At 52.2% G+C, this 12,614-nt stretch overlaps 3 protein-coding genes across 3 annotated transcripts; 1 reads left to right on the forward strand and 2 right to left on the reverse strand.

The window, feature by feature from the left end:
- Positions 1-433: 433 nt before the first annotated feature.
- Positions 434-2,535, reverse strand: PG998_001969 (DnaJ domain-containing protein; the record flags this gene model as incomplete). The annotated part of the gene is made up of 2 exons (XM_066868787.1): positions 434-1,075; positions 1,138-2,535. 2 exons carry the CDS (start codon positions 2,533-2,535, stop codon positions 434-436), a joined length of 2,040 nt encoding a protein of 679 aa, XP_066737202.1.
- Positions 2,536-3,080: 545 nt separating this feature from the next.
- On the reverse strand, positions 3,081-5,254 carry PG998_001970 (GPI mannosyltransferase 3; the record flags this gene model as incomplete). The annotated part of the gene is made up of 5 exons (XM_066868788.1): positions 3,081-4,152; positions 4,208-4,378; positions 4,440-4,624; positions 4,679-4,909; positions 4,985-5,254. The coding sequence occupies 5 exons, from the start codon at positions 5,252-5,254 to the stop codon at positions 3,081-3,083; spliced, it is 1,929 nt and encodes a 642-aa protein (XP_066737203.1).
- A 1,221-nt stretch (positions 5,255-6,475) lies between these two features.
- PG998_001971 (ornithine aminotransferase) lies at positions 6,476-8,044 on the forward strand (the record flags this gene model as incomplete). The annotated part of the gene is made up of 3 exons (XM_066868789.1): positions 6,476-6,970; positions 7,024-7,741; positions 7,905-8,044. The coding sequence occupies 3 exons, from the start codon at positions 6,476-6,478 to the stop codon at positions 8,042-8,044; spliced, it is 1,353 nt and encodes a 450-aa protein (XP_066737204.1).
- Between the last annotated feature and the right edge of the window lie 4,570 nt (positions 8,045-12,614).

Raw genomic sequence — 12,614 nt, forward strand, 5'->3', positions numbered from 1 at the left:
GATGGATAGGTTCAATAGCATTAGTTAAGCAGGGGCAGGTCAGGGTCCAGGGTAGGCTTTACAAATAGGGGTTTAGCACGGCTTTCCACACATATTTGTATATGTATGCAAACAGATGTCTTTCTTTGTGAAGTAGCACAGAGACAGTGGGCATCTTGCCACTCTTCCTACATAAACTTTTGCCATTTCTGGTACATCAGGAACGTCCCAAACTAATATCATGAACATGTCTAAAGTACAGAGCTGGTGAGCGGGAAAAAATAAATGTAAGACTTGATTTTAATCTTAACCACCCCCTCTTCATAGTGCCAAATATCCCACCTAGGGAGGCACTACGACAAGAGGCCGGGAAGAGAACTGGGGATACCTCCAGCTTAGAAACGCCACCGACGCCGTTCTTATATGCAGCCTAGAATAATAGTGTACAGAGCCCTCATGAGCCCTCGTCCTCGGTGTCCGTGTTAGTGTCACTCGTGTCCTCCTCTTCCTCCTCGGTTCCGCTCTCTTCCTCCTCCGAAGAATCGTCTGCTTGCTTCTTCGGCTTGGGTGTTTTGGACACACTGCCACCCTTAAGTACGTTCATTTGGCCTGCGAGCGAATCTAGTTTTACTTTGTCAGCCTCGGATTCGCCATGATAGTGGTGGACAGATTTCTTACCTTCATCCGGCTCACTGATCTCATCCTCGGCCGTCATAACGTCAGCTCTGCTGGCATCCTCGACCACAAGGGTGACCTCCATCTTAGCATCAAAACCAACGTAGGAATCGCAGATTACGTGCATGACGAACGTGTAGTGGCCAGGACCGGGGGGCGCAGCAAATTGAGCCTTCAGAGTCTGCATCTCGAATGTCGGGGTACCATCGGCCTTGAAGATGGGCTTGTCAAAGGTAGCGAATGTGAAAGGGGGGACAGCCATCTTGCCTTGCTTGCTGTCGGTAAGAAATACATGCCAGCGTGGCGAATGGCTTCGAGCGTAGTACGGGGCAAATGTGAGCGGGGGCAGTATGCGATCGGAATCGTCGGTAGCCTTGACAAGTTCACCTTCGACAGGATCTGGATCCTCGAGATCTGCTTCCTTGACCACGGGGACATTTTGGCTTCCAGGGGGACAAATCGTCCCTTGACCACCAAACTCACCAAGGATGATGGAATAATAACTCGTTCACCCGTAACCTTGAAGAAGGCCTTCTCGACGCGCAGATAAGGCAGTTGCCGCGAGACAGCAACGACGTCTTGGTACTGGTCCTCAGTGAGGAGGCCCTTGCCAACGGCCAGGCTACGTCGCTCGGCGTCGGGCAGGCTCATGAACTGCTGCAGGGTAGTGGGTACCTTGGACTCTCCCTCGATAGCCTTGACAACAGCGGGGGTTACGTGGGGTAACTGGTAGAGAGGCGAGGCTTGCGGAGGGATGGCTTGAATCAGTCTTTGGCCCGTGAAGTAGGAAGCGAGAATGGGGGCAGTGTTGCCATATGCGAGGGCGATGGCGTTGAATGAATTGTTCAGAGCCTGTGCGATCGGGGTGACGGAGAACTTTGCGGCATTCAAGGTCTTGTCTTCGAGGTCCACACGACCAAGATAAGCCCAAAGAAGACCCAGGACCTTCCTTCGAAGGCCACTGTCGATATCGTCCAGCTTCTCCTTTTCCTTGCCAGAAAGGCCGCCAGTGAGGCCCTCGCTGGCTACTTTGGATTCAATCTTGGCGAGACCGGACTCGGCCTTGTTACCCTTGAATTGCGCGTCATATTCCTTGCCCGCACTTAATGCAGCGACGATGCCGCCCTCGTCAATCTCGTCGTCGTACTCGCGGAACAGGCTGTTGGCACTCTCGATCAAGATGCCCTCCTTGGACATGCGTTGGGTTCCATACCACCAGGAGCCAACGAGGTAGGGCAACAGAACGCCGAGGAGAAGGGCGTAAACAAGCACAACATACTTGCCATTGCCTTCAGCAACAATGAAGCTGGGGAGAGCAATGTTGATGCTGAAGCCTTGCTTGCCGTCGGGGTTCCCGTACATCAACCAGTTGTTCCGCACCTCCTCGTCGGTAAGGGCCTGATAAGCCTTGGTATACTCGACCCATTGGTTCGACAGTGACTCGATAGTCTCGTTCTTGGCCGGGTCGGGTCTAATCTTGTCGGGGTGGAACTTGAGAGACAGCTTCTTGTAGAAAGACTTGATCTGCTTCTCGCTCAAGCTGTCGGAGATTCCCAGAATGTCGTAGGGGTTCCAGGTCTCGGTGGTGGTGCGCTGGGTAGTGATGATGAGGTAGAGCATGAAGCCCATGATTGCCCAGCCAATGAGGGCGGCGATGAAGCGCTTGACCTTACGCTGCTTGCGCTTCAGGGCAGCGCGCTGTGCCTGTATAATGTCATGGTGGTCGGGCTTGTAGTCGGTCTTGATGCGCGGGGCGAGGGCATCGGCATCTGTCGAGGGCCGCACCAAGCTGTAGGTGAGCGGCAATGTGATGACGGTGGACAGAGTAAAGATGAAGAAAGGATAGAACTGTCCGTCGTCGTAGCTGTAGTCAGAAGACATGATGGGCAGCTTTTAGCAACTTTGCAGTGCAGTGCAGGGCAAAAGATGGTGGTGTTGCTGTGCGAAGTCGTAACAAAAGGCCCAGTCCTGCTGGACTATTGCGTGCGAGGTTGTGGCCAGATAAAAGGCTGTCGCAAATGGTTTCTACAGCCAGTCAAACGAGATACGTATCCACGAAACAGGGTGGCACCTCTGTCTGCGAAAAGTCCAAATCAAATGTTGAATCGTGTCCATTCAAAAACGGCAAGCTGGCTCTAAGCACTAGTGTGCCTCACGGCTCCATGGGCCATGGGCAGGTGCTAATAATAAGTACTTGGCCCTATCGCCCTATCGATAAGCTTACTACTCGCCTACTGCCTGCTGTCTACTGCCTACTGCCTGCTGTCTACTGCCTACTGCCTGCTGTCTACTGCCTACTGCCTGCTGTCTACTGCCTACTGCCTGCTGTCTACATGTCCAAGCCAATGCACATCGCAATGCCATGTGTCAACTTTTGCTTTGATTACACGATGCTATACATAGTATTCGCCGTGATAACCAGAACATCACAGCCTTCTGTCCTGAGCGGCCTGGTTGGCAGCAGCGCTGTAGGTGTTGGTCTCCCAGACCCGGAGTTCTCCTGCTTTCCTATCGTCGTCGGAAAAGAGTCCGTTCCACTGCGCCCACGTCTTTGTGAGCGTCACCCCCTTATTGGCCCCCAGGCCATCAGACCCAAAGTACTCCATCAGAGTATCCTCAATACCCTCGAATCCGATAATGTACCTGGGGATTTCTCCACCTCCCTCCGAAGGCCATAGTTCTGTGCTCAAGAAGCCCATCCTATTCCTCTCAAAACGCCACCCTTCATCTATATAAGATGCTCTCTCTGCTGACCCGGGCTCAGTGTGTAGCGGCGGCTCACAGGTCAACCCACGTGCCCGGAGAGCCGGATACACGAGGTGTGAGCGCCACGGAGTGCTATGGCAGGGCGTGAGAAATAAAGCAAATAACTCGAGGGGCTCGGATGTGGCATTATATCTTCCGTAGGGCTCGGCCAGGGTTGCATTGTCCGGATGCAGCCGCTCAAACTCTCCTCGCAGGTAGTCCATCACCTGGATTGGGGCAGCAGCATGGAAATAGGACAGATAGGATCCAATGATGAGGTTGATGAACAGGCCAGCCAAAAGTAGTGGCTTCCTCTTGATGCCGATGGGGCCGGAGGAAGTGGGTATTCCTCCCGCTGTGATGGTGGTGAAGAATGACGTGATGTAGGGAGCAGCGAGGACATGGAGTACAGGCACGAGGGGGTAGATGAACCGTACTTCCTTGTGGGATGTCAAGGAAAGCGCCGAGATCATGGCCGTGGACGTGAAGCCCAATGCTTTCCGGGTGTTCTGCATCATCAAGGAGCCCGAGAAGTTCTCTGCAGCCGCATTGAACATGCCCATCGCAGCAAACGGGGCAATCGTTGTAAACGACAGCGGTATGCCTTGAGAAAGGTAATAATGGCCATCGTTCTGTCCGTAGAAGACAGCAAGTGCTTGGCCGATATTGAAGTAAAGGAAGTTGAAGGGTGGGAACGTCCATTCCCCATACAATTGGTAGTCGGCAGCCAAGGAAAGTCCCAGAACCAAAGACCTAGCAAGACGGTCAGCATGCACAACTTCGATACCGGTTCATTCTATATCCGTACCCGCAGAGCAATACTTCTCTGATAATGATGACATAAGTCCACGTGTCCAACGGTGATTCTCCCTCTGATGTGAATCCAGTCAAGATCACAATCCCGATTGCACCCCAAATGAGTATGTTTGTAGGTCGAAGGATAACTGCTATGGCAGCAAGACCAATTGATAACCGAAGACTGTCAACAGATTCATGGCTTAGTATCGGCTCGAACCACAGCATCATAAGCTATGACTTACCTATTAACAGCCCCTGGGGTTCCAAACACCACAGGCTTACTCTTCTCCTTCGCCTTCTTCTCCACGCCAAGAAGGTCCCAGGGGAAGTAGTAAAGTGCGGCAATCGTTAAGGCAGCCTCCATGGTATTAGAGAACGTTCTCGTTGAAACATACCAAACCCACGGGTTGGCGATGCTCATCAAAAGCTGTAGCATTCATTAGCAGATAGATCTCAGACACCACCGCAGCGCCCCACTCACAACCGACCACGCAGCTGCGCTGTTGCTTCCATACAGCTTCTCAGCAAGTCTCCAGGCATACCAGTCGGTCAGTGCTGCGATCCCGGCTTGCAAGACCTTGGGGATTGCAACCAAGGCAATAGCTGTGTAGTGAGGAGACAAGCGCATTGAAGACATGTAGCTGGCAGTAAGAGTGTACCCAAGAGAGAACAGCCCCGGGTGGAGAGATGAGCGCAAGTTATGTTGCCATTCCTGAGCCTGGTGTTAGCTGACGATCCTTTCTCTCTTTCTCTCTCTCTCTGGACAGCAGCACCACCACAAACCCACCCATGTCATCCACGGCCCGCTGTCTGCCCCAAAAGCTATTTTCCATGCTGGCTCTAGTGCTTGAAAGTATTCGTCGGGCTGGAAGAAGGTGCGCAGGCAAATCGCGTTGAGGAGCCGAAAGCCAAACAACATTGAAAGTGCATCCCGAACTTGTTGCGTTCTCCTGTTGGCTACCGGAGGGCAGGCTGCGCCGGGGGATGCAACATCCTTGGACGGCGAGGCTTGAGTCGCGCCAGCTACGACGGCGGTAGGATCCTCCGTGGCTGCCATTGGTGTGGTTGTTTCAATGGAGTGAGTAATGTTGTCGACAGCAGAGTCAACATCGACATAACGACGAGGACGCAAGCTTGGCAATTGACGGGCTTGGACGTTTTGATACCGATGATATTGACCCACCTTGACTAGAAGTACTAACCCAGTTCGGGCGGAACCTGATTCGAGTTATCGCCATCCGTTACAACCTAACAGGGATGACGGAACCGTTCAGATCTGGGTGATTAGAGGCGCGTGCATCTATTCGTGTATGTATGTACGTTTGACTGCCATCCCGGGAGTTCAGAAGTGCTCTCGAGTTGTCGCGAGTTGCCAGGGAGGACTGAGCAACTATCCTCACCAGGGCTTGACTCGGCGCTCGGCAACTGTCATTAGTCTTGTTCCACATGCGACACTCTAGCTAAGGAGCCTCCTCCCGTTATGTAATGAATTCAGTGGCAGCCTTGACAGAGCTCGAGGTTCGCTTAAGAATGCCCGAGCCCTGGTTGGCCCAACTACTTCTCCTCCATGTATGTCTTCGCCTGCTGAGTACGGAGTAGCCCCGAGCTGAACTCTGAAGGGAGGGGTGGAGGGGCTAGATATGATGTCTTTTTTGGAGGGGTCCCTTCTCGCCTCAAACTTACACTACCTGAATCGACCTCAAAAAACGACAGAAGTGCCTGGTGTACATGCTCGCAGTGGTTCCACGGCATTTTATACCCTCGTTGGAATCCGTAATTATCGCCTGTGTGTTTGGCCGCTTTGCGTCGGCTTCTTGCAGCATCATGTTTCGGTACGCGAAATATCTATGTGGTAATGGCAGAGGCCATGTGACATACTATTAGGTATCCAGCCAACCTCAACCTCTTACCTGTCATTCTTTGCCTGCGGCCGCTTCCACTTGCACTTAGGGGTTTAGTGGCAGCAGCATTGCGATTCCACATCCTCGGCCGGCCTCATTGCCTGTCGTTATTATTACATAAAGCCGTGCCCAACGTTTGTCTTGCTCCAAGTTTCTCCCAATTCTTCCGCCATCATCTGACCACATCTTCCTCCCTTGCCCTCCCCACCGAAACCGAGGTCTCGTCTCGTACTGACCGACACTTCTCCTGCGCTGACATAAATTGACTGCTTCTTACACTCGACCACATTGTTGTGAATTAAGCGAACGACTCCTTCACGGACCAACTGACTCCTTGTTTAATCTGACCATACCGCTCCTTCAAGCCAGCAGCAATCATGGCTCCTCATGCGAACGGCAACGGAACCAATGGATCTGCGGGCTCGTCCAGATACCACTCCTCCTCCACCAAGAGTGCGATCGACGCCGAACACAAGCTCGCTGCCCATAACTACCACCCTCTACCTGTGGTATTCGCCAAAGCTTCCGGCGTCGACGTTTGGGACCCAGAAGGCAACCACTACATTGATTTCCTCTCCGCCTACAGTGCCGTGAACCAGGGCCATTGCCACCCCGAGCTGGTGAAGGCCCTTACCGAGCAGGCAGGCCGGCTCACCTTGAGCTCGCGCGCCTTCCATAACGATGTGTTCCCCAAATGGGCCGAAAAGGTCCAGCAGATGTTTGGCTACGACATGGTTCTTCCCATGAACACGGGTGCCGAGGCTGTCGAAACCGCCATCAAGATTGCCCGCAAATGGGCGTACAAGGTCAAGGGGGTCCCACAAGACAAGGCGCTGGTCTTCGGTGTCGAGGAAAACTTCCACGGCCGTACAGTAAGCGGCGCAAGATATATGTGTCCTTGATATGATCTCTGATCTCTGTGCAGATGACAGCCGTTACGTTATCCACCGATCCCGAATCGAAGGACAATTATGGACCCTACATACCGAATGTCGGCGCGATCTGTCCTTCAACGGGCAAAGCCATCCGTTACAACAATGTCCAGGACCTTGAGGAAGCACTCGAAGCGCATGGGAAAGAAACGGCCGCATTCATTGTCGAGCCCATACAGGGTGAAGCTGGAGTTGTCGTGCCTGACGCCGACTATCTGAGCAAAGCCCAGGAGCTCTGCAAGAAGCACAATGTTCTGCTGATTTGCGATGAGATCCAGACCGGTATCGGTCGAACAGGGCGGATGCTGTGCTCTGAATGGGCAGGGATCAAGCCCGACATGGTGACTCTAGGCAAGGCCATCTCGGGCGGCATGTACCCCGTAAGCTGTGTTCTTAGCAGCAAAGAAATCATGCTGGTGGTCGAGGCAGGAACACACGGTTCGACGTACGGCGGTAACCCCCTCGGCTGCGCAGTCTCCATCCGCGCTTTGGAGATTATGGAAGAGGAACAACTCACAGAAAAGGCCGAGAAGCTCGGCAATGTCTTCCGTGAAAGCATCGCCGCTTTCAAGTCACCGGTTGTGAAGTTAATCCGTGGTAAGGGCTTGCTGAATGCGGTGGTAATTGATGAGTCGAAGACCAACGGTCACTCGGCATGGGATCTGTGTCTTCTTCTCAAGGACAAGGGACTCCTTGCTAAACCTACGCACGGTGAGTTATCCTGTTTACTATTTGAGATCAATCTTTGCATCTTAACCCAACTGCCTCCATTTTCCGCATGCTGTTGCCTCTAGGCGGCGCAAATCAGGCAATGCCGAAAAATCATGTGTCCATTCTACCACTTCTAGCGGTACTAATAACCGGACGCTTATAGGCAACATCATCCGATTTGCACCACCATTGGTCATCTCGGAGACGCAACTGCAAAAAGCGATAGGCATAATCGGCGAGGCTCTGCAGGAGCTCCCCAAAATGACTAAACACGAGGAGGTTCACGTGGGATTGGAGAACTGATACCTCTTCGCTTACCCGACCATCCTTTACAAGCCAATAATGGCCTGGAACCTATTCACATTTTATGCGTGTTACGTGGTAAGCCAATGTGGCTGGCGGACATGTCCCGCGTCCTTACAGTCGTCACGTATATATACCGAGAAAATGGCCAATAACTAGGTAGACGTTGCCCTCTGGAGAAACTGATGCCTGGTCGGATGAGTCGACAGCCAGTACTTTCCAGGCTTGCCTCCACCACACGCCTTCTCTGCCTGGCACTGTACCCTATCAGGTTATATTGCTGTCACATAATAAATCTGATAGAATCTGGGAAAGCGGCGCACCTCATCATACGGGAGGGTGTTGGACATTTCAGCACAATTGGCCTATCATAGATGGATACACCAAGACTATCTATACCCCAGATTTGCTTTGCTATGATGGCACCCTTGGCTGATTGATTGATTCGTGAATGCACCTGACTGGGCCAGTACCTCAATTGCGTGGCCATCTGCGGTGCAAGCTGTACGCCCTGGCTTGCCGTGGGTCTCTGCAAGTAGGGTGGCTGCATTGCTTTCATGCACCTTGTGTCGCCCGACGACGGCCTCGCATATGAAACATTAAGACGTGGAGATCTGCAGACGCTGCACCGGGGTTTAATGGACCAACTGCTACGCCCAAGTTTTGTCAAAGACCTACAGCCATTCAATGCTTCGTACTATCCGTTTATGGGGCACGACTAAACAAGTATGTATGTACCTCACGTCGTATTCACGGAGGTGTGCAGCGTCTGTGCAGCGAGCAGAGGAGATGGATCGCATGAGCCAAACTCGATTTGGCCCTGAATGAGACCGAATGTTCTCCTCGTGCCGCGAAGATACACATGTATAACCCTATATTCAGCCTCTTTATGGAAGCCAGACCCTTCTACCCGGAAACGGACATTGGCATTGTTTCGTCATGGCACATATGTCTGAAATGGGATACAAACACAAAAACATCGTCGATGGCACTTTTTGACTTTCGTACCTACCTCAGCATTGCAGAGGCTCGGAAGCCAACGAGGCTGTCGTTGCCTGATGACGCAGTAACTGCGAAACGGATCGCATGTAGCCGGGCTTCGCGAGGAGTCGCTACCCTATCCTTCATTCCTTCTGTGTGAGGTTCGGGCCAACCCCATGGAATACTCAATTGGGTAGGCAGGAGAACCTTAAGAATGGGCGAATGCGGTGTGGGTGGCTAGGTAGGCGGTTGTTCAGGATCCGGCATGACCCTGCATGCTATGGACGACGACACCACATACCTCCCCCATAGCTCTCCATATATAATAAGTATCCAATGCAGGCCAGGTGGTAGTTGGGTGTGTAGTTGTGTGTTGGCAATACATGCCCGCCCGCCTGTAGTGATATACATGTTTTCCAATAGCATTGAAACACACAATGGCAAAATGACTAGCCGACAGGAATCAATGTCTTGGGCCTCTCATGGGCAGGCAAGCAGGGAGGGCAATGAAGACCGATCGTGGGGAAAAGGGGGTGAGATAAGGCCAAGGCTGGGGTATGGATTGATGGACTGATTGATACGACGGTGCACCAACTGACTTGGTGCCACCCGTGCCTATCTCGTTTGGGTCGATGAGCGGCATGGTGATTGCAGAATGATGCTCATGGTACTCCTCACTAGAATGCTAGGCAGACCTCAAACCTCAGACCTCGCTTCCAAACCTTGGGTTGAATGTATCTGCCTCGTAGGACTTTCTGGATGTAGGCATGGGTGCCAAGCAAAGCTGCATCCTCCATTTGGAACATGGGCGACAAACGATTACGCCAGCCAAGATGGTATGCAAACAGCAGACCAGATAGGAAAGCAACCATTTCACCTTTGTTATAGTAACAACGGCCTTGGGCGATACCGGCCCGTTTTCTTAGATTGTATATTCCACCCTCCTACGCCATACCTTGCTCACTGTGCCCAATCAGGTAGGCACCTAGTGAACGAACTATATCGTATCTCATGACGGCTTCTGGATTTATAGTTCTGCCCACTACTATCTAACTTACCTGACTTGCCTGTGTACTGAGCACGCGAGTTTCGCCGAGACACATACCAGACATGTATGCAGGTGATCCGAATCGCTTATCGAACCCGTTTCCTCTACTATTGCATGCGTTGAACAAAGGTTACAATCACCAACGACTGCCCGGCTACTTCAAAGCATTGGGAGTGTAGAATAGAAACGTTGACCAAATGGATGCCTGCTTCCGTATGGGACGAACCGGGCAGGTTCTCAAACAAAGGCCCGCCATCGAAATATGTAGCGTGGTCCAGAACACGGCGGAGAACAAAAGGTGAATGAACACACAATCCCGATTGGGATCAAATGTTCAGAATGCACAGGGTACACGTGTAACCAACTGGCTGTATGTACATACCGAAACTCCCACAGGGTGGAGTTGGCAACGGAGACTATATGTAGAGGGCAGGGCAGTAGGTGGTAGGGGCCGATAAGCAGATCAATCTGTAGTCCAAATGTTCTAACCTAGAAGCCTAGGCACCAGGAGCCAAGCACCAAGGTTGCCAGGCAGTACAATATAGCCATGTACCTCATCAATGCCCACCGGCAAGCCAGCTGCTGCATACCTAATACATCTTACCAGCCCACATTTCTTTAGCGGGAGACGTGGACGTGGACGTTATCGGAGTGAAGACTGACTGACTGCCCCCTGCCTGACTGCTGAGCGTTGGGGCTGACTGGCGGCATCATCGCATCAGCCGTTTCCCCAAACACCAAGTCTCCCTGTCCCTTATCGAATGGATGTGGGATGCGTCACGAGGCATACATCACCTGGAGCCATTCACGGCGCATGGGCCCTTCTCCCTCTGTCAGCCCATGAGTCCAATGGGGCCCTGGATATTTATGCCGTGACTTGACGCCTATGCAGCACTGGTCGAATTGCCCCCAAGCTAGCTGTTTACTTATCAAACCCAACTTGAACCATTCCATGTTTTTTTGTTGGAGGAACGAGAGAGAGAGAGAGAGAGAGAGAGAGAGAGAGAGAGTACCCTGATACCTAGATAGACAAGTCCGGACTAGACCACACAAAGACCCCTTCTTCTTCCCTTCTACACTAAGATATGATCGGCATAAACCCCAAACCAAGGACCCCAGTCAACCGTACGTACATACATGCCAGTGCCATGGCATGTCTTTCATCCACTAGGCTATCGATTTCCAACACATGTTGTCATTCGTAGATGGTTCCCAACAAAGGCTTCCATCTTCCATCTTCCTCTTTACTCCTAAAGTCCGAAGACGAGTACTGCCTACTGCCTTGGGGGAATTGCTCGACAATCTCCCTGGTGGCTGGCTAGCTCTGGACCACACTACATAGCTACATCCATTTATAGATAGATGAACAAATATACACACCTCTGCATACCGTTGTTGGTCCGGGGCCAGCTAGATTTCCCAGATGCATCCAGTAGTTACCGGAGCCGTTTACGTGATCAGAGTTTCCTCGCCATACTTGTTGTGTCATGTCGAGTCATTCGTCGCATTATCCAATCGATAATCGGATGGGTATCGGCATTGGAGGATAGGCATACATACATACTACTTACCACTTACCACAGGCGTTGCGCAATTCCAAGGTTGGATTTGCACATGGCATGGAGTAGAAGGTAGCCACTTCCCGAACCCCTACCCACCTCCTTGCGCAGAATCCGGGAATGGTATAGGTTATTGTTGCCTCTCTCATGTAGAGTCAGAATTATCTAACCAAAACTACATGGCATCCATGATAGTGATAGCTGCGAGCGACCCTGACACTCACAACATTATCATGCTCGGCAGCCTGAGACCAAGAACATGCATATTCGCACCTGCACTAGCCCCAGCCCGTCGACCACACACTTGTAGTAGCTGCAAGCACACGATTGCAGCTGTTCCCCTTTCAGTTTAGGACCGCTATTGGATAACGGCGCAACGCAAAGCTGCTCGGTCAGTCCAGACAGTACTGGCCTGCTGGTGCACATCACAGTCTCCCAACACCCGACTCTACCAACTGCCTTAGCAGCTTACCCACTCACACTCACTCACACTCACTCACACTCACTCGCTCTCAATCAAAGGCGCATCACTTACACCCATCCTTTCCTCAAGGGTCACCTCCCCGTGACCCCTTCACTCGCCTGCTCTTCTTCTTTTTCTTCTTCTTCTTCTTCTTTCCCTTACTTCCCTAGATTAGCCACCATATACTATACATACCCTTCAAACCCCAGCGACCCAACTGCTTGCTTTGCTTGCAGTTTTCCTCGCCGATCTGGATTGCGCCTCTTCAATCTTCGAGGACCCCCCCAAGTTGATTGCTTGATTGCCAGAGATCGCGCCAGTGACACATCAGCCGATCCCCGCCTTTCAGTCCCTCGCCCAGGCATCCCCGGCCTATCGGAAGCCAAACCTGGGTCGCCTGCTACGGTACTTCACCCCAGGTACCTACATCATCTGGCGCCCACGCCCAGCTTCAACAACGACCCTCGTACAGGACCCGTACCGGTGCTCTGTACCATCATCCACGAGGCCTTAGCTCCT

This window comes from Apiospora kogelbergensis (assembly GCF_038363985.1).
Source record: "Apiospora kogelbergensis strain CBS 113332 chromosome Unknown utg000001l_segment0_segment0, whole genome shotgun sequence".
NCBI lineage: Eukaryota > Fungi > Ascomycota > Sordariomycetes > Amphisphaeriales > Apiosporaceae > Apiospora > Apiospora kogelbergensis.